The 23,300-nt window shown below is 38.5% G+C and overlaps 2 protein-coding genes across 3 annotated transcripts in view; one reads left to right on the top strand and one right to left on the bottom strand.

Moving 5' to 3' along the window:
• The window catches only part of FBXL13 (F-box and leucine rich repeat protein 13), a 266,364-nt gene that overhangs the window by 97,171 nt on the left and 145,893 nt on the right, over positions 1-23,300 (bottom strand). Inside the window, exon 12 of the mRNA XM_053608560.1 lies at positions 18,795-18,924. Coding sequence (XP_053464535.1) covers positions 18,795-18,924 — 130 coding nt within the window. The remainder of the gene's footprint in view (positions 1-18,794; positions 18,925-23,300) is intronic.
• The window catches only part of LRRC17 (leucine rich repeat containing 17), a 42,076-nt gene continuing 37,580 nt past the window's right edge, over positions 18,805-23,300 (top strand). The window contains exon 1 of one of the 2 annotated variants that reach the window (XM_053608548.1): positions 18,805-18,854. The gene's annotated coding sequence lies outside the window, so the exon portion shown is untranslated. Of the gene's footprint in view, positions 18,855-21,587; positions 21,633-23,300 lie in introns of those variants that run through there. The other variant, XM_053608549.1, reaches the window with a different exon arrangement.

Genomic DNA, 23,300 nt, shown 5'->3' on the forward strand with positions numbered 1-23,300 from the left:
TGTGGCTCAAAGGAGTAGGGCGCCGGCCCCATATGCCGGAGGTGGCAGTTTCAAACCCAGCCCTGGCCAAAAACTGCAAAAAAAAAAAAAAAAAATAAAGAATTTATCTAAAAACATTGGTCAACTAAACATGAAAAAAGGTTTAATTTTCCAGTGTGAGTGAACCAACTAGGACACAAGATGAGTGAAGCCCACAGATGCTAGGCAGGCATGCACGCTTGCCAGCTCTGTGTGCACCCACTGCACCATGACTCAGAGCTGTGACCTGCCAGAGCAGGAAGACCCATGCTTAACTTTGTCTTTCTTGTCTACAGTATACTATCTGGTTCTTTTCCTCAACCAGTAGCCAAACTGCTCATAGTTTCCCCTGCATTATAACAAAGCTTTATCTCCTTAATAACTAAGAGGATCACAACCATAATATTTCTTAAAACACAATAATCCACAGAGTTACTTGGTTTGTCTCAATTTATTGAACTAGAGAGTGGCTTTACAGCTATAATTCTAACCACATGCTTTAACCAAGTCCAAGACCAAAATAAAGTTTTGTGAACAGTTCATGAATTTCAGTACGTAAGTCACTTCCCAAGTGAGGAACAGAGAAGAAACTAAAATAAGTATGGTTTTCAGAAAGCACAAAAAATTTTTCAAGCTTTTTTTTTAAGAGGGGGAAACATGATCTTAGTCCCCTGAAACTCATCATTTTGTCATCTGATTCTTCAAGATCTAAAAATTTTTGCCAGATGTTTCATTTTTACTGCTTAATATAATAAACATCCTTATATATTTTGCCTACAAAGATATTATATTAAGCTGTGGGTGATAATAGGTGTTTGCTATGTTTCTTTATTTTTACTTTCAATATGGCCAACATACAGTTACGTTCAAACTAACATTTATAACAACCATTTAATATTAAGTCCTATTTACAAGATACAAGAAAGTGCTTTCATAAATTCTACAATTTTTTAAACATAGGTTGAAGCATGGTTCAGAAAGGACACAAAGCATTCCTTTAACAGAAAAACTGAGGCATAAGAACTGACCCAGACATGTGGGAATTTCACTGTCATCTCTTTTGACCCTTGACTGGTTTTTGACTAGAACTCTTCCTTATTAAATGACATTTAAGGCCATATAATATTTTCTTCAAGTACAAAATGCAACAATTTTTAAAACAATATGCAGTATAGCACTTTACAGTTTTTTTTATTTTTTTTTTATTTATTTTTTTTTTTATTGTTGGGGATTCATTGAGGGTACAATAAGCCAGTTACACTGATTGCAATTGTTAGGTAAAGTCCCTCTTGCAATCATGTCTTGCCCCCATAAAGTGTGACACACACTAAGGCCCCACCCTCCTCCCTCCATCCCTCTTTCAGCACTTAACAGTTTTAAAAATGATGATCTAGTAGTTACCAGCCTGGTCTTCAAAACTAGGTGGGTCAAGATTCTAACCTTGTCCTGGACATTTTCTATATGATCTTAAGCAAGTTATTTGCCCTATCCTAGCATCTGTTTCAGAGCTGTGTAGAGTCAGCTAATACCACTTGTAAAAGCACATAGTTAAATTCTCAGGATCTGATAGTTACTACTATCTATGCTCTTACGGGTATTTATGTCTCCTGTATCTCCATGGTGAAATCATTACCTAATGGTGTGCCCCTCTACACAGCTTCCCAACTTCCTAATCAGTGATCTCTTGTTGGTAGCTTAAAATAGGCCACAGTAAGAGTATTCACACCACGGAATTCAGGCAATACTAAAAAGCAGGGCTTTTCCCACTTTTTATCAGTCCAGAGCATAAAGGAAAATGGAATCAACCAACTGTAAGTGCACTATAATTTTTAATTTAACTGTAGCCAATTTGTTTTGATACGTAATCTCCTCATTCACAACTGGTTAGCTGGCCACAATACTTTTACTGTCCTAATTAACCTTTATCGATAGGTTCCCTTATCTATACCTCTACTCCCCACTCTGTTCCAAGGACAAGATGTCTACTATTTCTGCTTCTACTTGTCATTTACACCCAGATGTATCATGGGAACCCCAAATTTGTCCTTTCTAAACTAAAATCCATTTATTCTTTTTCCCCAATCTTGCTCCTTCCTTGCTTGTCTTGGCTCGTCACCATATGGAAGCACAAAATCCTAAAGCTGAGAAAGACCACACAGATGATCTAGCCCAGCGGAGCCATTCCACAGAAAAATGAGGCAGAAAAGCCAAGTAACTGTCCACGGTTGCACAACTGGTCAGCGGCATAGCAAGGACTAGATCCCAGGTGTCCGGGCTCCTCTTACCATCTCATTGCCTTCTGCTTCAGGGAAGGAAAGGAAGGGAAGGGGAGGGGAGGGGAGGGGTGGGAATAAGTAAGGCCTTCCATGATCTCTGCCTCTCTGAAAGGGGAAGTTGCAATTTATGTAGCTTAGAAAGAACAGAAGTGACCTCGGAGTCTTCAGTTTAGCTTGCACAGCCTACCTTTAAGTTTCGTAAGTCCCAGAAAGATTTAACAGCACAAGAATTGATAAACCACTGAGTAAACTGCATTGAGTATTAGGATCATTTGAACATTCCTGGGATGCTGTACCTTTTCTCTTTTGTTGATTTGTACATAGTAATTAAATATAATTCATAAAAAAACGTTCACTTGTCTCTCCCTCGGTCTCTCGGTCTCTCCTCTCTCCCTCCCCCTTCCCCCTCCCCTCTCTCTCTTTCCTCTCTCTTTTCTCCCTTCTCTCCTTTTCTCTCCTCCTTGGTGCTGCTCTGCAGCATCCCTCTCTTGCCAATAAAAACCTTTCATACAAGCCAAAAAAAACTTTCACTTTAATATTTCATAATTTCCTAGGTGCTTTCCTTCTGTAAATTTAAAGAAATTTCACCACCTGAATAAAAGCAAGACCCCCCCCACCAACCGTCTCTACTAAAAATAGAAAAAACTAGCCAGACATTGTGGTGCACACCTGTAGTTCCAGAGACTGAGGCAAGAGGATCTCTTGAGCTCAAGAGTTTCAGGTTGCTGTGAGCTACAATGATGCCACAGCACTGTACCCAGGGTGACAGAGTGAAAGTTTGTCTCAAGAAAAAAAAATTTCAGATTCAACCTATAACAAGAAGGGATCATCAAAGCTTGCTTTAGCAAATTGCCAACTTCTCAGCTACTTAACAGGTGTCCTGAGCTTCCACCTGAATCACCTGGCTAGTAGTGTCCTAAAATTGGCTGCAATCTCATTCAATCATTCATCAAACATTGATCAAAGTGCTATATGCCAGGTATGGTATTATGTGCTAAGGATACAGGTACATAGATATATAAGGTATATAATGCACCATCTTTCTCATCAAAGAGCTCATAATGGGGAGGGGAGCAGACAAATGAACAATACACAGAGAATGCTTAGTGAAAAGTGCGTGACAGAAGCATACACAGGAAAGGGTCATAGCCAAATTTGAGGTGAAGTGAGGAAGGGGTTGGCAAGGCCTTTCTAGAGCTGGTTGTGACTGAGCAGAGCCTTGAGGATAACCTGGAAAATGGAAGAGAGGGAAGATACGGGGTTGTCTAGGCAGAGGACAAAAGCTGAGCTGAGTAGAACAAGTAAGCCTAAAAATGAAGAACAGGGAGGTCCAGGGGCAGAACTCTACATTCAGCAGTTCTCAACCTGTGGGTCACGACCCCTTTGGGGGTCGAACGACCCTTTCACAGGAGTCACCTAAGGCTACCCTGCATATCAAATATTTACATTATGATTCATAACAGTAGCAAAATTATAGTTATGCAGTAGCGACAAAAATAATTTTATGGTTGGGGGTCACTACAACATGAGGAACTGTATTAAAGGTTCATGGCATTTAGGAAGGTTGAGAACCACTGCTCCACAACAAGGTATCCTACTGTCTGGTTTAACTATACCTTGAAACTCAGTCCAAACTCCCCACTCTTTATCTGGCTTCTCCTACTCCACGGGCAGAGCTGTTAGTTTCTAGGCATTTGGGTTTCAGCCTGCGCTTGGCTGGGCTCCAGCTTTCCTTCCCAGCATGTCTGTGGTTGTTCCATGCCTGACGTCCATGCCATAACCCACTGTTGCATACAGTTGGAAATACATGAATCTCAAAGGAAAGTGGCCACCCCATGATAATGTCAATGGAGAATCTTCGAAGTTACACACAAACACAGCAGAGGGTAAAGGAAAAGGAAAACCCAAATCATTGCCTCCTAACTGGCCACTTCAAGTAGGAGCTTTGTGCTTCCCTTTAAAACTCTTAATCCTTCCTGTTTTTAATTTTGAGATTTAAGAGAAATACAAACATATTTTATAGAACTCTGAAATGAACAGGGAACTAATGGAGATCTTTTTGGAGCATTTTTGCCAGTGCTTTTTCATCTATTCATTCTTGAGAATATTTGAGGAAAGATTTAAAGGAAGCTAACCATACAGATATCTGCAGAAATAATATTCCAGGCAGGAGGAATAGCCAGTGTGAAAACCCTAAAGTGTGAGCTTGGTTGTGATTTGGGAGAATGGCAAGGAAGGCAGTGTGGCTAGAGCAGAGTTGGCAAAAGGGGAAATTACAGGAAATAATGTCAGAGAGGTAAATGGAGAAGGAAGCATATATCTCAGGGTCTGTAAGTCCTTCCAAAGTTTTTCTTTTATTAAGGGAATAGGAAACCTTGCCAGGTATTAGAGCAGAGGAATGACAGTGACTTGGTTCTTAAAAAGAGGACTCCAGATACAGTGTTGAAAGTAGACTTGTAGGAAACTTATAGGGGTGCAAGTAGGGAGACCAATTAGGCAGCTATCACAATAGCCAGGTAAGAGATGACAGTAACTCGGGCTGAGGAGAACGTGAGGGGTGATCAGATCCTGATTAGATTCTGCAGGATAGTCAACTGCACCTCCTGTCACAGTGGATGTTCAGGGGTGGGGAGAGAGAAAAGAATTAAGCATGATTAGTTTGCTACATCTGCTATAATAAAGTACCACAGACTGGGTGGCTTAAACAATAGAAATTTATTCTGTCACAGTTCTGGAGTCTCAGAGTTTAAGAACAAGGTGTTGGCATAGTTGGTTCCCCGTGAGGGCTGTGAAGGAAGGATCTGTTCTAGGCCTCTCTCTTGGCTTACAGGTGGCTGTCTTCATGTTCACTGGCATTCTCCCTGTGTGCTTGTGTCTGCCCAAACTGCCCTCTTTTATAAGCATATCAGTCATATTGGATTAGGGCCCACCCTAAGGACTTCATCTTAACTAAATACACCTGCAAAGACCTTATTTTCTAAATAAGGTTATGTTCTGAGGCATTACTGGAATTCAGACTTCAACATGTGAGTTTTCGGGGACCCAATTCTCAGATGATGCCAAGAGTTTTGGCCAAATCAACTATAAAGATGGAACTACCATTAACTGAGATGGGGAAGGCCATGGGTGGAGCAAGGAGTTATTCTTTAAAGCAGGGAACTTTTCTTTAAAGATAGAAGAGTTCAAAGTGTGAAAGAAAAGTCTGGTTTGGAGACATATATCATGTATATGACATATACAATTTTATACATAGACTTCTATGCACATACATGTATATGTGTATAGTATATACATGTATAAGCACATACGTACATATGATTGTTTATATATTACATAATTGTAGATGATATAAGATATGAGCACAAAGGAAACAGGTGTAGCTTGAGAAGGAAAGTAGATCATGAACTAAACCCTGAAGCCCTCTGTGATTAAGGGATTGGACAGAAGAGAAGGTGACTTAGGCACTTTCAGAAATACTGTTAGGAGTAAGAAGATGAGCAAAACCTATAGCACAATTATCATTTATGAGAATTAAAACGCACAATATAAGAATATAAAAATACAGTGTAATGAAGTCCCATTTGTTTATTTTTGTTGTTGTTGCAATTGCCATGGCAGTCTTCTTCATGAAGTCTTTCCCCAGGCCAATATCTTCCAGTGTTTTTCCTATGCTTTCTTTGAGGATTTTTATTGTTTCATGGCTTAAATTTAAGTCCTTTACCCATCTTGAATCAATTTTTGTGAGTGGGGAAAGGTGTGGGTTCAGTTTCAGTCTTTTACATTAGGATATCCAGTTCTTCCAACATCATTTATTGAATAGGGAGTCTTTCCCCCAAGGTATGTTCTTGTTTGGTTTATCAAAGATTAGGTGGTTGTAAGATGTTAGTTTCATTTCTTGGTTTTCTATTCGATTCCAAGTGTCTATGTCTCTGTTTTTGTGCCAGTACCATGCTGTCTTGACCACTATGGCTTTGTAGTACAAACTAAAATCTGGTATGCTGATGCCCCCAGCTTTATTTTTATTACTAAGAACTGCCTTAGCTATACGGGGTTTTTTCTGGTTCCATACAAAACGCAGAATTATTTTTTCCAAGTCTTGAAAGTACGATTTTGGACAAGAATGGAGAAACATGAATCCTATGTACTCAATTTTGATGTGAGGACAATTAATGACAATTAAGGTTATGGGGGGGAAGCAGAAAGAGGGACGGAGGGAATTGGGTGGGGCCTTGGTGTGTGTCACACTTTATGGGGGCAAGACATGATTGCAAGAGGGACTTTACCTAACAATTGCAATCAATGTAACCTGGCTTATTGTACCCTCAATGAATCCCCAACAATAAAAAATAAAAAAAGAAATAAAAAAAAAAAGAAATTCTACAAAAGAATTTAAAATAAATAAATAAATAAATAAAAAAGAAAGAAAGTACGATGTTGGTATTTTGATAGGAATGGCATTGAATAGGTAGATTGCTTTGGGAAGTATAGACATTAACAATGTTGATTCTGCCCATCCATGAGCATGGTGTGTTCTTCCATTTGTTAAAATCCTCTGCTATTTCCTTTCTTAGGATTTCATAATTTTCTTTATACAGGTCCTTCACCTCCTTCGTTAGGTATATTCCTAGGTATTTCATTTTCTTTGAAACTATGGTGAAGGGAGTTGTGTCCTTAATTAGCTTCTCATCTTCACTGTTATTGGCGTATACAAAGGCTACTGACAAATAAACAAATGGGACTTCATTAAACTGAAAAGCTTCTGTACAGCCAAGGAGACAACAACCAAAGCAAAGAGACTACCTACACAATGGGAAAGGATATTTGCATATTTTCAATCAGACAAAAGCTTGATAACTAGGATCTATAGAGAACTCAAATTAATCCACATGAAAAAAGCCAACAATCCCATATATTAATAGGCAAGAGACATGAATAGAACCTTCTCTAAAGAAGACAGACGAATGGTTAACAAACATGAAAAAATGTTCATCATCCCTATCTATTAGAGAAATGCAAATCAAAACCACCCTGAGATACCATCTAATCCCAGTGAGAATGGCCCACATCACAAAGTCTCAAAAGTGCAGATGCTGGCGTGGATGTGGAGAGAAGGGAACACTTTTACACTGCTGGTGGGACTGCAAACTAGTACAACCTTTCTGGAAGGAAGTATGGAGAAACCTCAAAGCACTCAAGCTAGACCTCCCATTTGATCCTGGAATCCCATTACTGGGCATCTACCCAGAAGGAAAAAATTCCTTTTATCATAAGGACACTTGTACTAGACTATTTATTGCAGCTCAATTTACAAATGCCAAAATGTGGAAACAGCCTAAATGCCCACCAACTCAGGAATGTATTAACAAGCTGTGGTATATGTATACCATGGAATACTATTCAGTTATTTAAAAAAATGGAGACTTAGGGTGGCGCCTGTGGCTCAGTGAGTAGGGTGCCGGCCCCATATACCGAGGGTGGTGGGTTCAAACCCGGCCCCGGCTGAACTGCAACCAAAAAATAGCCAGGCGTTGTGGTGGGCGCCTGTAGTCCCAGCTGCTCGGGAGGCTGAGGCAGGAGAATCGCTGAAGCCCAAGAGCTAGAGGTTGCTGTGAGTCCTGTGACGTCATGGCACTCTACCGAAGGCGGTAAAGTGAGACTCTGTGTCTACAAAAACAAACAAAAAAAAAAATGGAGACTTTACATCCTTCATATTAACCTGGATGGAAGTGGAAGACATTATTCTTAGTAAAGCATCACAAGAATGGAGAAGCATGAATCCTATGTACTCAATTTTGATATGAGGACAATTAATGACAATTAAGGTCATGGTGGGGGGAGGAAAAGCAGAGAGAGGGAAGGAGGGAGGGGGTGGGGCCTTGGTGTGTGCCACACCTTCTGGGGGCAAGACATGATTGCAAGAGGGACTTTACCTAACAAACGCAACCAGTTTAACCTGGCTTATTGTACCCTCAATGAATCCCCAACAACAAAAAAAAAAAAAAAAAAAGAGAGAGAATCACAAAAAACAAAAAACATAGTTTTATTATATTTAAAATTTTTAAATATTTAAAAATTATATTTAAATTTGTTTGTTTTTTTTTTGTAGAGACAGAGTCTCACTTTATAGCCCTTGGTAGAGTGCCGTGGCCTCACACAGCTCACAGCAACCTCCAACTCCTGGGCTTAGGCGATTCTGCCTCAGCCTCCCGAGTAGCTGGGACTACAGGTTAAAATTTTTAAATATAATAAAGGTAGCTGTTTAAAATCTGAAAAAAAAAAAGAATATAAAATACACTAAAATTTAAGGAAACATATAAAACTAATTAGAGGAGTTGCTTATATTGGGGGAGGAGAACAGGACTGGGAAACGTGGATAAAAGAAAATAAATGAAACAATAGAAGGGCCTTGCTCTGACTGATCATGAAAATGTGCCATGAACTGAGGCGTATGATTAAATACTATTTGTCTCTGTGTGTGTGTGTATTCTTTTGGAAATAAACTACATTTCCCATTCCCATTCTCCTCCCCCATACAAACGACTCCTCTAATTTGTTTTACATGGCTCTTTAAATTGCTATGTATTCTTAAATTCTTATATTATGGTTCTCATAGTATACATTTTAATCCTCATGCTCATCTTCTTACTCCTAACGGTATTTCTGAAAGTGCCAAAGCTGCCTCCTCTTCTCTCCGACCTCTTACTCTTCCAGGGTTAAGTCTTTGACCCACTTTACTTCTCAGGCTACTCCTGCTCCTTTGGCTGTCTCCTCTTGTCTTGTGGTTTTACTAAAGAACACTCACACATATATCCAACAGACCTATGTGCTGTTTGCCAAAAAAGACATGTACATGAATGTTCATGGCACTTTGTGCACTTTTCTGTGTGTATCATTAAGGAAATTTCTTAAGAGTTCGTTAGGTACAGCAAAATGAGAAGCAGATTTAATTTGGCTTCTTGGGTGTTAAGGATTGCTTTGTGGTCAGGCATGAGCACATTCAAAGCAACACATTCAGGTACATCATAGAATATGAGCATGTGAAGAGCTGTGATAAACCTTCACAACTTCTCTTGGGCCTCGGTTTTTTTCTTTTCTTTTCTTTTTCTTTTTTCTTTTTGAGACAGAGTCTCACTTTGTCTCCCTTGGTAGATTGCTGTAGCACTCTTCGGCAACCTCAAACTCTTGGGCTCAAGTGATTCTTTTGCCTCAGCCTCCCGAGTAGCTGGGACAACAAGAGTCTACCACAACACCCTGCTATTTTTAGAGATGGGTTCTCACTCTTGGCTCGGGCTGGTCTGGAACTTGTGAGCTCAAGCAATCCACCTGCCTTGACCTCCCAGAGTGCTGGGGTTACAGGTATGTGGGGGTACAGCCACAAGTACCCAGCTCTCTCAGTTTTTTTCTTAAGTAAGGTTGTCTCCACAAAGCACATTCAAATGTATTCTTTTTAAGCCTAAATGAAAACTAAATATGAATGACAGCCTTATCAGAGTTGTAGCAATTCCTTTCAGTTGCAATTATGGAGACCCAATATAAGTCAGCTTAGGTAGAATGAGAATTAATAGTGTCTTCAGTTGAAAGTCCAATTATACAATACATTGTTTCTCCTTCTTAAATACATCATCTCTCCCTTCTCAAAGGCTGGCTTCTTTGTGATCATTTCATTTCCTCCCACTGTGGACAAATTTCCTCTGTGTTGCTGGGGAAGAAAACCACAAGTTTTTTACATGTTCTAGGCCCTATAAGCACAGGGAACACAGAATTTATTTTTCCCAGTGTTGAGTAGCTGGAAGATTGTTGGAATAACTTGTCAGTTATTGTCAGTTAAATGCATATCATTTAACCATACAAGTAACCAAAGAAATGCAAATTAAAAATACTAAATGTCATTTCCAATATCAAGTTGACAAAATTTTTTAATATACTACAGTATATTTATGAAGATACTAAGCATTATTTTATATTGACAAATTTTGTGGAGTATGGATGGCCTTAAAAATAATTATAGTCCCTAACTGTTTCATTTCTAAAACTTTGTACCAAAAAATTACATAGATATATGTAGAGATATGGCTACAAAGATTTTCCTCACAAGTTATTTATGATGGCAAAAAATGTAGGCTAATAATAAATGGTTTAATGATATTTTGATATAATAGAATACTATATAGCTACTAAAAGTGAGTTATAGAAAAATATGTAATAGAAAAATAGTAACTTTATAGAATATCAAATAAAAGGTATGTGTACCATATAATCCATTTTAGCTTAAAAGAAGTGTAGATACACACAGAAAAAAGACCAGAAAGCTAACTCCCAAAACACCAACAGCATTTATTATTTCTGGGTAGTGAAATTACTGGTTATTTTAAAATTTTTCTTCTTTTTTCTTGTATGTATTTTCAAATTTTTACACATTTAACATGTAGCAAGAAAAAAAAAATCAAAGGTTTTTTAAAAGGATAAAAAGATAATTCAGTTACAAATGTGAGGCCAGAGGCTTGAAATGGATACTGAAAGAGCTCACTGGAGGGAACTTACCCCGAGTTGTGGCCAAGTGTAAGTAGAGGCTTTTTTGAGAGGAAACTGAGCAAAGGCATCACCTCTACCACATCAAGGATGATGACACACAAGTACATTTCCAAGTTTTGATATTCATTAGAAAATCATTCACGTTACTTAATGTACCTAGAGTGTTTATTCAATCCCAAAAGAATGCAGAGTACTTCTGAAACATATGAAACTGATTTTCACTTTTCATTGCAGCTCTCCATCATCATTTATTTTTTTTTTTCTAACAAGTATGGTTAAAATTCTTTCACAATATTGAAAAAATAAATGTTTCCTTTTTTAGGCAGCAGTGACTACTTAAAGTTGAGTCCTTTATATATTTTGTTTATGTTAATCCAGAGCTCTTGAAAGATAAGGAATGCTGTTTTATTCATCACAGTGCCAAGTATCAGCAGGCATGAAAAAAACACCAGTGAAAAGCATTTAGGTAAAAGCTCCTATTCTCAAGTCTTTTTGTTTTATCAGGACCTTTTCTCTTGGTCAAATATGTTAACATATAACTTCCTAGTGCAAAATTCCAAATTTATAAAAAAAAAAAATTCTATTTTGCAAGACAGAATTTTTTAATTTAAGAGGGGAAAACCTTAAAAAAAAATCTACGAATCACCAATTTTTCTTCTTTGAAACAATTTTTGTACCACACCCAGAGGTAGGGAGACAGACAGAACCTCATCATCAGACTTAGTAAATCTCTCAGAAGAATAACATCCAAGCTTCAAGGGTTTGTTACAAAGCAGCAGCTGTAAATAAGCTATCCATGCTTCATAATGAGCCCATTTCTTACTCCCAGTGAGACTAAAGTGCCTCGGTTTCAAATAGCACAATTTCTAGGGCCTGAAACAGTGCCTGACACTTAGAGTTAAACCTCTATTGAGTTACTAAATGAGCGAATGGAAATGGAAGAGAGATGGATGAAAGAAAGCAACAAATTTTTGCATAATGATGTGAAATACCATAACTTCATTGTGTTTTGAGACTTAGATATTAAGGAGCAATTAGAGAAAGAATTCTACTTTTATGTTAGGAACTCGAATACTTACTAAGGCCAGGCAGGCAATGCAACGGAATAGTAGCAGGCGTGGTGTGAGTGCATGTGCAGACACTGCTGAGTGCAGGAGAGGCTGGCACACTGACCACAGAGAGGCTGACGCAGCTCTAGCCCACTGCGCCACAAGGGAATGTAGGTCCAGTTCTGCTAGTTCTTCTAATTTTTTAAGAGCTTGAAATCTAGATTGTTTTGTAAAAACTCCAAGGTTTTACATATTGGCTCAGAATTTAAAGACAGATCACATGTGTTTTGCATGCCTATCTGGGCAGAGGTTCATAGATTTGAAACCTTTAGACACAGTGAAGTGCCTGAGAATATTTATCCCAAGGACATGTGTGTTTGTGTGTCTGTACATGCATTGTATATTACTGCTGAAATAATTACCTTGTGGAACTGAGCAGAGTAAGGAGCAGAGGTATACTGTGGGCAGGGTTTTCAGCACTGGTGAGAGCTAACAGGAAAGTCAGGAGACTTACAGAGATCGGGGGAGGGGTTGCTCATCAATGGCCTGTGTCAGCACATTGAGTTATCCCTGGATTTGCAAATATTCTTCTCTATGATTAGGCCATCTGCTTGGCTAACTGGTGTCCATCAAAGTTAGGCTCCTACCCACCCACAGAGACTGAAAAATGGGATACTATCTTCTTTGATGATTATTTATAAAAGGAATAGCTCCAGGTCCTTGGGGAAGACATTCCAGGGTTGGAAAACACAAAAGAAGCCCTTTTAAAAAAATATCTCAAAGGAGGCAGAGAAAGAATTTACAATTCCAAGTCTTCTAAAGCAAATGTTGGAAGAAAAGGGAGGTCAGGGGCCAAGAGTCAGGAAGAAGCCTGTCTAAAGCCAGTCAAGCTGAGGGCAACATCAAGGCCACTTTAGTGACAAAGCTGTGGTAGATGTTGGTGTTTAGCAAGCTATACCTCATCAGGTTAGTTTCAAATAAGTTTTCAGCCCTAGTTTAGAGTCCTTCCTCCAGACATCCACCTAGCAGTCTGGTGCATCAGGAAATCATGGTATGCCAGTGCTGGTGGCTAGGTGGGAATTCCATCTATTCAAGAACCTAGAGGAGAAGCTTGTGCTGCCCCTGCATTTCCTGCTGCCCCAGGGAACCTTGCCTGCATAAGCATCTACCAACAGGTACTTGTAACTACCAGCACCATGTACCCATAAGCTTTCACCAGCTGTGTGACCTTGGGCAATTTATTCAACCGTCCTAAGCCTTGGACTCTTGGATTCCAAATAGACATAATAAATACATACTACATAGCACTGAATAGGAAGAAAATCTGATCTTTGTATAGCACTCAACACAATGCCTGGCATAGGGTAATGACTCAATAAATGGTAACCATCAATACTTCAGCCAGTTCTCACCTGCACTATGTTATTCTTATAGAAGAATGAATATACTATAACCTCAATGTCAATAAAATACACACAGAAAATAAGTTAAAAGGGGCAGTGCCTGTGGCTCAAAGGAATAGGGCGCTGGCCCCATATACCGGAGGTGGTGGGTTCAAACCTGACCCCAGCCAAAAACTGCAAATAAATAAATAAATAAAATTAAAAAAAAAAGAAAGAAAATAAGTCAAATTTAAATAGCTTAAATTTGAATCCAGATACTTACCGTCATTTGATCTTTAATACTTAAACTTAAATAGGGGGAAAGACTCCCTATTTAACAAATGGTGCTGAGTGAATTGGCTGGAGACTTGTAGAAGTCGGAAACTGACTCACACCTTTCACCTCTAACAAAAATTGACTCTCACTGGATAAAAGACTTAAACCTAAGACATGAAACCTAAAGATTCTTGGAAAGAGTGCAGGGGAAACACTTGAAGAAATTGGCATGGGAGAAAACTTTATGAGGAGTACCCCCAGGGATATTGAAGCAATACCAAAAATATATTACTGGGATCTTATCAAACTAAAAAGCTTCTGCACAGCCAAGAACACAATAAGTAGGAGTAGGGGGAGAGAACGGGGTGTGGGGCAGGGAGGGGGGTGGAGACAAGATGGCTGACTGAAGCCAGCTTTTCGCAGAGGCTCCCATCCAGAAGGAGAGTTAAAGGACACAAATTTAGCAAGTAACCTGGTGGATTAGAGCTGCACCAAGAGAGAAGGTTGAACAATGCACATCAACCTGGCTGAGTGAGCTGCGACCAAGGACACAAACAAAAGGTACAAAATTCATTGCCAAGCGGACGGGAGTCCCCTCCCCCATGAGAACGGCTCAGAGTACCCCATAAAAAAATGAGCAGAGTTCAAAAGTCCTCCCATTATATCCCACGAGAGAGACCTTCTAAAAACTGGACCTACTTCCCCTACTAGGGTGCATGGCGTTCTCCTGCCAGGCATAAAACTGTATAAAACTGTATATATTCTCTACCGGCAATTCTGAGCTCCCAGCACTCCCCTCCACTCTCACTCTGAGGTCTGGAAGCCTGTCCCCCTGGAATCCAGATTCTTGGGTATTTTCTCAGGAGGTATGGACAGGGCATGGACTGCTGCTGATCAGTGCTGATTCTGCAGCACAGCAGTAAGGAGAGGACAATCATCTGAGAGGGAACCATACAGGAGCAGTGGTGCCCCAAGGCACAGATGCAAAAATATTCAATAAGATCCTAACAAACAGAATCCAGCAACAGATCAAACAAATTATACATCATGACCAAGTTGGTTTTATCCCAGGCTCTAAAGGCTGGTTCAATATATGTAAATCTATAAATATAATTCAGCACATAAACAAATTAAAAAACAAAGACCATATGATTCTCTCAATTGATGCAGAAAAACCTTTTGATAATATCCAGTATCCCTTCATGATCAGAACACTTAAGAAAATTGGTATAGAAGGGACATTTCTTAAACTGATAGAGGCCATCTACAACAACCCACAGCCAATATCGTATTGAATGGAGTTAAATTGAAATCATTTCCACTCAGAACAGGAACCAGGCAAGGTTGTCCATTGTCTCCACTGCTCTTTAACATTGTAATAGAAGTTTTACTATTACAATTAGGGAAGAAAAGGCGATCAAGGGTATCCATATAAGGTCAGAAGAGATCAAACTTTCCCTCTTCACAGATGATATGATTGTATATCTGGAAAACACCAGGAATTCTACTACAAAACTCTTAGAAGTGATCAAGGAATACAGCAGCGTGTCAGGTTACAAAATCAACATCCATAAATCGGTAGCTTTATATATACCAACAATAGTCAAGCTGAAATAACAGTTAAGGACTCTATTCCGTTCACAGTAGTGCCAAAGAAGATGAAATATTTGGGAGTATACCTAACAAAGGACGTGAAAGATCTCTATAAAGAGAACTATGAAACTCTAAGAAAAGAAATAGCTGAAGATGTTAACAAATGGAAAAACATACCATGCTCCTGGCTGGGAAGAATCAACATTGTTAAAATGTCCATACTACCGAAAGCAATATACAATTTTAATGCAATCCCTATTAAATCTCCATTGTCATATATTAAAGATCTTGAAAAAATAATACTTCGTTTTATATGGAATCAGAAAAAACCTCCAATAGCCAAAACATTACTCAGCAATAAAAACAAAGCAGGAGGAATCACGCTACCAGACCTCAGACTATACTATAAAACAACAGTGATAAAAACAGCATGGTATTGGCACAAAAACGGAGAGGTAGATGTATGGAACAGAATAGAGAACCAAGAGATGAACCCAGCTACTTACCATTATTTGATCTTTGACAAGCCAATTAAAACATTCAGTGGGGAAAAGTTCCCTATTTAACAAATGGTGCTGGGTGAACTGGCTGATGACCTGTAGAAGACTGATACTGGACCCACACCTTTCGCCATTAACTAAGATAGACTCTCACTGGAGTAAAGATTTAAACTTAAGACATGAAGCTATAAAAATCCTAGAAGAAAGTACAGAGAAAACTCTTGAAGAAATAAGTCTAGGTGAATATTTTACGAGGAGGACCCCCCGGGCAATTGAAGCAGCTTCAAAAATACACTACTGGGACCTGATCAAATTAAAAGCTTCTGCATAGCCAAGAACACAGTAAGCAAAGCAAGCAGACAGCCCTCAGAATGGGAGAAGATATTTGCAGGTTATGTCTCCAACAAAGGTTTAATAACTCGAATCCACAGAGAACTCAAACATATTAGCAAGAAAAGAACAAGTGATCCCATCGCAGGCTGGGCAAGGGACTTGAAGAGAAACTTCTCTGAAGAAGACAGGCTCATGGCCTACAGACATATGAAAAATGCTCATCATCCTTAATCATCAGAGAAATGCAAATGAAAACTACTTTCACATATCATATAACTCTAGTAAAATTAGCCCATATCACAAAATCCCAAGACCAGAGATGTTGGCGTGGATGTGAAGAAAAGAGAACCTTTCTATACTGCTGGTGGGAATGCAAATTAATACATTCCTTTTGGAAAGATGTTTGGAGAACACTTAAAGATCTAAAAATAGATCTGCCATTCAATCCTATAATTCCTCTACTAGGTATATACCCAGAAGACCAAAAATCACATTATAACAAAGATATTTGTACCAGAATGTTTATTGCAGCTCAATTCATAATTGCTAAGTCATGGAAAAAGCCCAAGTGCCCATCGATCCATGAATGGATTAATAAATGGTGGTATATGTACACCATGGAATATTATGCAGCCTTAAAGAAAAATGGAGACTTTACCTCTTTCATGTTTACATGGATGGAGCTGGAACATATTCTTCTTAGTAAAGTATCTCAAGAATGGAAGAAAAGGTATCCAATGTACTCAGCCCTACTATGAAACTAATTTATGGCTTTCATAGGAAAGGTATAACCTAGTTATAACCTAAGAATATCGGGAAGAGGGAATGGAGGGGAAGGGGAAGGATGGGTGGAGGGAGGGTGATTGGTGGGATCACACCTATGGTGCATCTTACAAGGGTACATGTGAAACTTACTAAATGTAGAATATAAATGTCTTCACACAATAACTGAGAAAATGCCAGGAAGGCATGTTATCCAGTGTGATGAAAATATGTCAAATGGTCTATAAAACCAGTGTATGATACCCCATGATTGCATTAATGTACACAGCTATGATTTAATATAAAAAAAAAAAAAGAACACAATAAGTAAAGCAAGTAGACCACCCTCAGAATGGGAGAGGATATTTGCAGGTTACATTTCTGACAAAGGTCTGAAATACCAGAATCCACAGAGAACTCAAACTTATTAAGAAGAAAAGAACAAGTGATCCCATTTCACTATGGGCAAGAGACCTGAACAGAATCTTCTCCAAAGAAGACAGGCGCATGGTCTACAGACACATGAAAAAATGCTCATCATCTTTAATCATTAGAGAAATGCAAATCAAAATCACTTTGAGATACCATCTAACTCCAGTAAGAGTAGCCCACATAACAAAATCCCAAAACTACAGATGTTGGCATGGATGTGGAGAAAAGGGAACACTTCTCCACTGCTGGTGGGAATGCAAACTAATACATTCCTTTTGGAAAGAAGTTTGGAGAACACTCAGGGATCTATAAATTGACCTGCTGGTGGACCCTGCAATTCCTCTACTAGGAATATATCCAAAAGACTAAAAGTCACTTTGCAAAAAAGATATTTGCACCAGATAATTCATTGCAGCTCAATTCTAATAGCCAAGTCATGGAAGAAGCCCAAGTGCCCACCAACCCATGAATGGATTAATAAATTGTGGTATATGTATACCATGGAATACTATGCAGCCTTAAAAATGAGACTTTACCTCTTTTATGTTTATATGGAGGGTCCTAGAACATATTCTCCTGAGTAAAGTATCTCAAGGATGGAGGAAAAGGTATCCAATGTACTCAGTACTTCTATGAAACCAACTTATATTTACTCACACTTTCTTATGAAAGATAGAACACAACTATGCCCAGGATGAAGAAGAGAAATGGAGTGGGAAGGGAGGGGAGGGGGAGGGTTTGATAGAGGGAGGATAAAAGGCAGGACCACACCTATGGAGCATATTGCAAGTCAAACCTGTCAAGTGTAGAACATAAATGTCTTAACACAATAATCAAATAAATGAGGCGAAAGCTACGTTGGTTGTTTTGATGTAAGCACGTCAGATTGTATTAAAAAAACACATTGTACCCCACATATGCATAAGTGTATTCATGATCTATGTGCATATAACTTAAAAAAATAAATAAATAAAAAATTTTTTAAAACTATCAAAATTGGAGTACAAAAAACTATCAATAAAGCAGTAACTATTTCCAAAGTGCCATGCTCTACCCTCCACAACTTTACCCTATTTTCTGCCCAACTTCCCCAATCCTTTTCTCCTAAACTTAAATATTTTCCAAGTAGATCTCAAACTTTCAGATTATTTAGCCCAAACATGCGATGCAATTTTTAAAATTACAATCTTTATTGTATTTCCTTTCTCGTATTTATTACTTGCAGCACTTTACCAAAAAAAAAAAAAACCCACGTGGGAGCTAACTGACTTTTCAGGAATCCTGTACAAATTCTCCCCCAAAAGTTTTTCCTTTGTTTGTATCTTGGTAGTAACTCCAGAGTTTTTAAGATTAGTGCTCTGGGATTAGAATTGTGCTCAGATTGTCTCCACAGAAGTGCTCTGTTCCCTCATCCAATGAGCTCTGCCTGCTTGTCTATGTGACACTCCAGTGGAAAGAAGCCAAGAGCCTATAGTAGCAATCCTGAGGAAAATTTCAGCAGCCGTGGCCGTGTAATTTAAAACCTCTGAAAAGTGTGCGTTGGTCCGTGCACAGCATTAGTATATCATGAAGGCTGGATGCAGCCCGTTCTCGGGAGGACTTCCTCACCCGCTGCAGCAAAGGGAAGACTGAGAGACAAACCTGGGTGCAGCCGGAGAGGTCCAGATAGATGAGCTTGTGGCATCCGTTCCCCAAGTTCAGGTACTGTAAGCCTTTGTCTGTGAACTTTCTGCAATAAGCCAAACTAAGATTCTGTAAGTTGTGGAAGTGCCTAAAAAGACAAGGCAAGAGAGGAAAGAAAGTAACTACCCTTTAGTTGTTCTCTCCGATCTTTCTTAAGCCTCTATGACAAAGTAAAACTGTGAATTAATCTTTTCTCCTTGCAGAGCTTCAACAGTTTAATTTTATTGTTAACTCACTCCCTGTTGATTAAAGGAAACTACTGTGGTATACCAGATAATGCATAATTACATTTTGAGTGAATATAATTCATGAATGCAAGAATATTTGCCTGGATTTTTAAGAAAGTTGACCAAGATAAAGACTTTTTTTTTTTGAAGGAGGGGTGGGAGAGTGCATTCATATTGTTTAAAAGTTAGCTTTTGAAACCAAAGTTGCAGAGTTTATAGTTGCTGTGAGTTTTTTTGAGCACTAAAATAACACTTAAACACAAATTAACTGTTAAAGGACAGCAAGAATTTGAGGCAGAAGAAAAAAATTGAACAAAAAAGGCTCTTAAAATAGATCTGATAAGCAAATGTCCTAAAAAGATAGATTTAAATATGCATGATTTCATAAGTAACAGTTTTATTATTAAGGTTAAAGAAAAACTAATTGGTATACAGAACTTAAACATGGGTTAAGAAGAACAGTCTGCAAATGAGTGGGCAACACATGAGAAGAATTAAAAACAACATCAGAGGCTATCGATCTCACTGGAGTTGGAACAGATTAAATCTGACGTTACCACAATGACTAAATGAGAGCTTCCAGAAAAAAGAAGGGTAGTAATTGGTATAAGCCCACACTACCACGCAAGGGCTCGCAGTTTGAGGACACACTGTGGACAATTTTCCAAGCCCTCCTAAGCCTGGCATTTTTTAAAAGTGCAAGGACTCCCACTACTGCCTAGTTTTGTAATGGAATTAACAAAATGCTCTTGATTTGTGTTCTACAACAGTTTAACAGTAAATTATAAAACAAAAAGAATGAAAAGTAAGGGGAAAATGTTTCTCTGCCCCTCAAAATCTGACAAATAAAAAGGTTTACCATCATATAAGATTTACAAGCATTGACCACTAATCAGATTTAGTCCTAAAATATGAAAAACACATAGCAAATTACTTGATTTAGAACACACATTCCCATCTGGGAATGGTTGTGTTCACAAGAGTCAACAAAGAGGGCAGGCTTTGGACTCCCTAGTGACTAGTAGGGCAGGTGAGGCCTTGAAGGAGAAAGCAGTACTAATACCCAAAGACAAGCCCCCTCCTCACCCTCCCTTCCCCTACCCCAAAAAGTGGACTAAGAGTTGTGCCAAAGTTTTGGAAATGCTTTATCTTTCATTCCCTTGAGTATACCAGTGATTCAACTCAGTACAATTTTCTTAGGGAGGGGAAATGCAGGGGTGTCATTTCTAACTTTAGTTCTCTAATTTGTAGAAAGGAATAGTAAGGCCCTACATGATGGAAAATAGACAAGGTTTTGGAATCTGACCAAATTGAACTGGACTCCTAGCCCTGACACTGTGACTTCCCTAATCTTTCACAGATTATTTCTCATCTGTTAAGTGGAGATAATGTTTTATTTTGTTTTTTTTACTTCAACTAACTATGGGGCAAACAGCTTTCTAAACCCCAGTTTTCTCATCTGTAACACAAGTGTAATCTGATCTGCTTTTTCCTTTTAGAAGTATGACAATTAAATGAGAACACAGATATAATACTGTTACCTCAAGGGTGACTTTAACAGTTAAAATCGGCATGGACATGGTAAAAGCTTTAGCATGGTGGCACATCCCTGGGGTCCCAGCTACTCAGAAGGCTAAGGCAGGGTGATCATCATTTTAGCCCAGGAGTCCAAATTCAGCCTAAGAGAGAGCATGAAACTCTGTCCCTAATTAATAAATAATAGGGATATACATATTATTATTGTTACTATCTCAAATAATGTATTTTTTTAGGGAGTTTGTACTATCTTCTTTCATTGAATGGGATGGATACTCATCTGACAAGAGTGGCACACAGAAGCAATTCCAAGAGTTTGGAAGACACTACATTGTGTCTATACCTATACCAAACCCATGTTCAATTTCTTTAACTTCATGTGAGTAGTTAACAAATGCCAAAAATGAGAATTGAACTATGGGCTCTTAACTTCTGTGTCATGGACACCTTTGGCAGTCTGGTGAAGTCTATGGACGCTTTTTCAGCATATGTCTTAAAATGCTTAAAATAAAATACATAAGATCACAAAGACAGCCAATTGCATTGAAATATGATTACCAAAATTTTTCTTAAAAAAATGAGTTTAATAATAAGTGTGCTTCTTTATTTACATATTAAATAATATCTAGAGGCAGTCCTAATAACTACTGTGACTGTGAGGTAGTGATGTGTATCAATGATATTCTGAAATATTTATAACAACTGTAATGTGATAAGAATATATTTGTCCTTTATATGGGTTTAAAAAGTTCTAGAGACTGCTAACACTATTTTGTCTTTTACCTACATTTCAGTTAGAAATTAGTGAAATTAGAGATGATTATTTTATTGCCCATTAAAATTCACAAAACCCCTGAATTCTATCCCTGACCTTTTAGGGAAATCCACTGACCCCCCTTGTCTTGTCTTGTTTAGACAAAAGAAATTGTTAGACTAAATGACTCCCAATGGAAAGTCTCTGCTTCTCTTCAAAGAGCCTCATGGGAACCCTCAGTTTGAAAGCAAAGCACAAGGATCTTGAGTTGCCCTTAAGGTACGCCTTTCTAGGGATTTATAGTGCCAGAGACTTAAAGTTACTAAGGATAGGAAAAGTATCGCTAAACAGTGAAATCACACTTGGTAAATTTTATGCAATACTTTTTATTCTGTGTGTTGGCAAAAAAAAATGTGTCCTCTAGACAAGTGAGATTTGAGTCATCATTTTTCCAGGCCAGAGACTATGTGGTAATTCTAATTACACTCTGAGGTAAAGTATCTACAGCTTATTTTTATCTTTTCCTAATTATTTGATAACTAAGTACTCCTTATTGAGGGGTGGGTTCTCTCTTTGTGATTTATTTATTTTTCTGTGGCTGCTATAATCTTTAAAAAATTACAATTCTTATAGAAACTACAGAGATTATTCTTTTCTCCTTTGTCTTTTTTCCATTGGGGTGATACGTGTTAGATCTCCAACACTCGAAGGACCTGTCAGAAGGAATGTAAAATTATGTATTTAAATAAAAATTTCTCTGAAAATCTACCAAGACATAGCTTACTCTATAAAAGAGGGAATCTGCATGTGGATTTTTTTTTTTTTTTTTGAGACAGAGTCTCAAGCTGTCACCTCTGGGTAGATTGTCGTGGTGTCATAGCTCACTGCAACCTCAAACTCTTGGGCTTAAGCGATTCTCTTGCCTCAGCCTCCCAAGTAGCTGGGACTACAGGCGCCCGCCACAACGCCCAGCTATTTTTTAGTTGCAGTTGTCATTATTGCTTTACCTGGCCGGGGCTGGGTTCGAACCCACCAGCCTCAGTGTATGTGGTCAGCGCCCTACCCACTGAGCTATTGGCGCCACCGCATGTGGATTCTTTTGAGTTGAATGTTGGGTTCTTTAGTTTCACAGAGACAGTATCAAGTAATAGAATGCTGCAGAAAATCTAAATGATTTGGCCTCATATTTGCTGGGTAGATCTTGAAACTGTCCAATCATGACAATAGCTTACTCTGTCTGCCATTCTTTGATAAAACTATATATAACATGATAGTCCCTGACAATAAGAAACTTCCAAGCCGTATGTTAACCAGTGTGATGAAAATATGTCAAATTGTATATAAAACTAGTGTATGGTGCCCCATGATTGCATTAATGTACACAGCTATGATTTAATAATATAATAATAAAAATGAAAAGAAACTTTCAAGCCAATTGAAGGGTCTGTTTATATGAAAAAATCATTAAGGGCGGCGCCTGTGGCTCAAGGGGTAGGGCGCCGGTCCCATATGCCGGAGGTGGCGGGTTCAAACCCAGCCCCGGCCAAAAACCAAAAAAAAAAAAAAAAAAGAAAAAATCATTAAATGCCACTATAACTTATATGGTGCCATTAAAGAGCAATGATCATAACAGTTTTATTCAGCACTGTATGCCCAGAATGGTGCACCTACAGTAGTTGATCAATAAATAGTGGATAAGTGAATGAATGCTGTCATTAGAATTCAGGAAAAGGAAAAATCACTGCAGACTTCCGTTAGATGGCAAGATTAAAGATATCAAGGCTGTGAGGATGAGCCAAGAGAAGAAGAAAGGAATTTCAATGGTAGGGAAAGTGAAGCAGGTAGTAATCAGATGCCCAGATTTAAGCACTTCTCTTAGAAAACCTGGGCAGGGAGGTTTGATTGAATGAGTCAAAAGACAGTAGGGAAGAGTCTAGTCAAGGATAC

This window comes from Nycticebus coucang, chromosome 11 (assembly GCF_027406575.1).
Source record: "Nycticebus coucang isolate mNycCou1 chromosome 11, mNycCou1.pri, whole genome shotgun sequence".
Classification (NCBI taxonomy): Eukaryota; Metazoa; Chordata; class Mammalia; order Primates; family Lorisidae; genus Nycticebus; species Nycticebus coucang.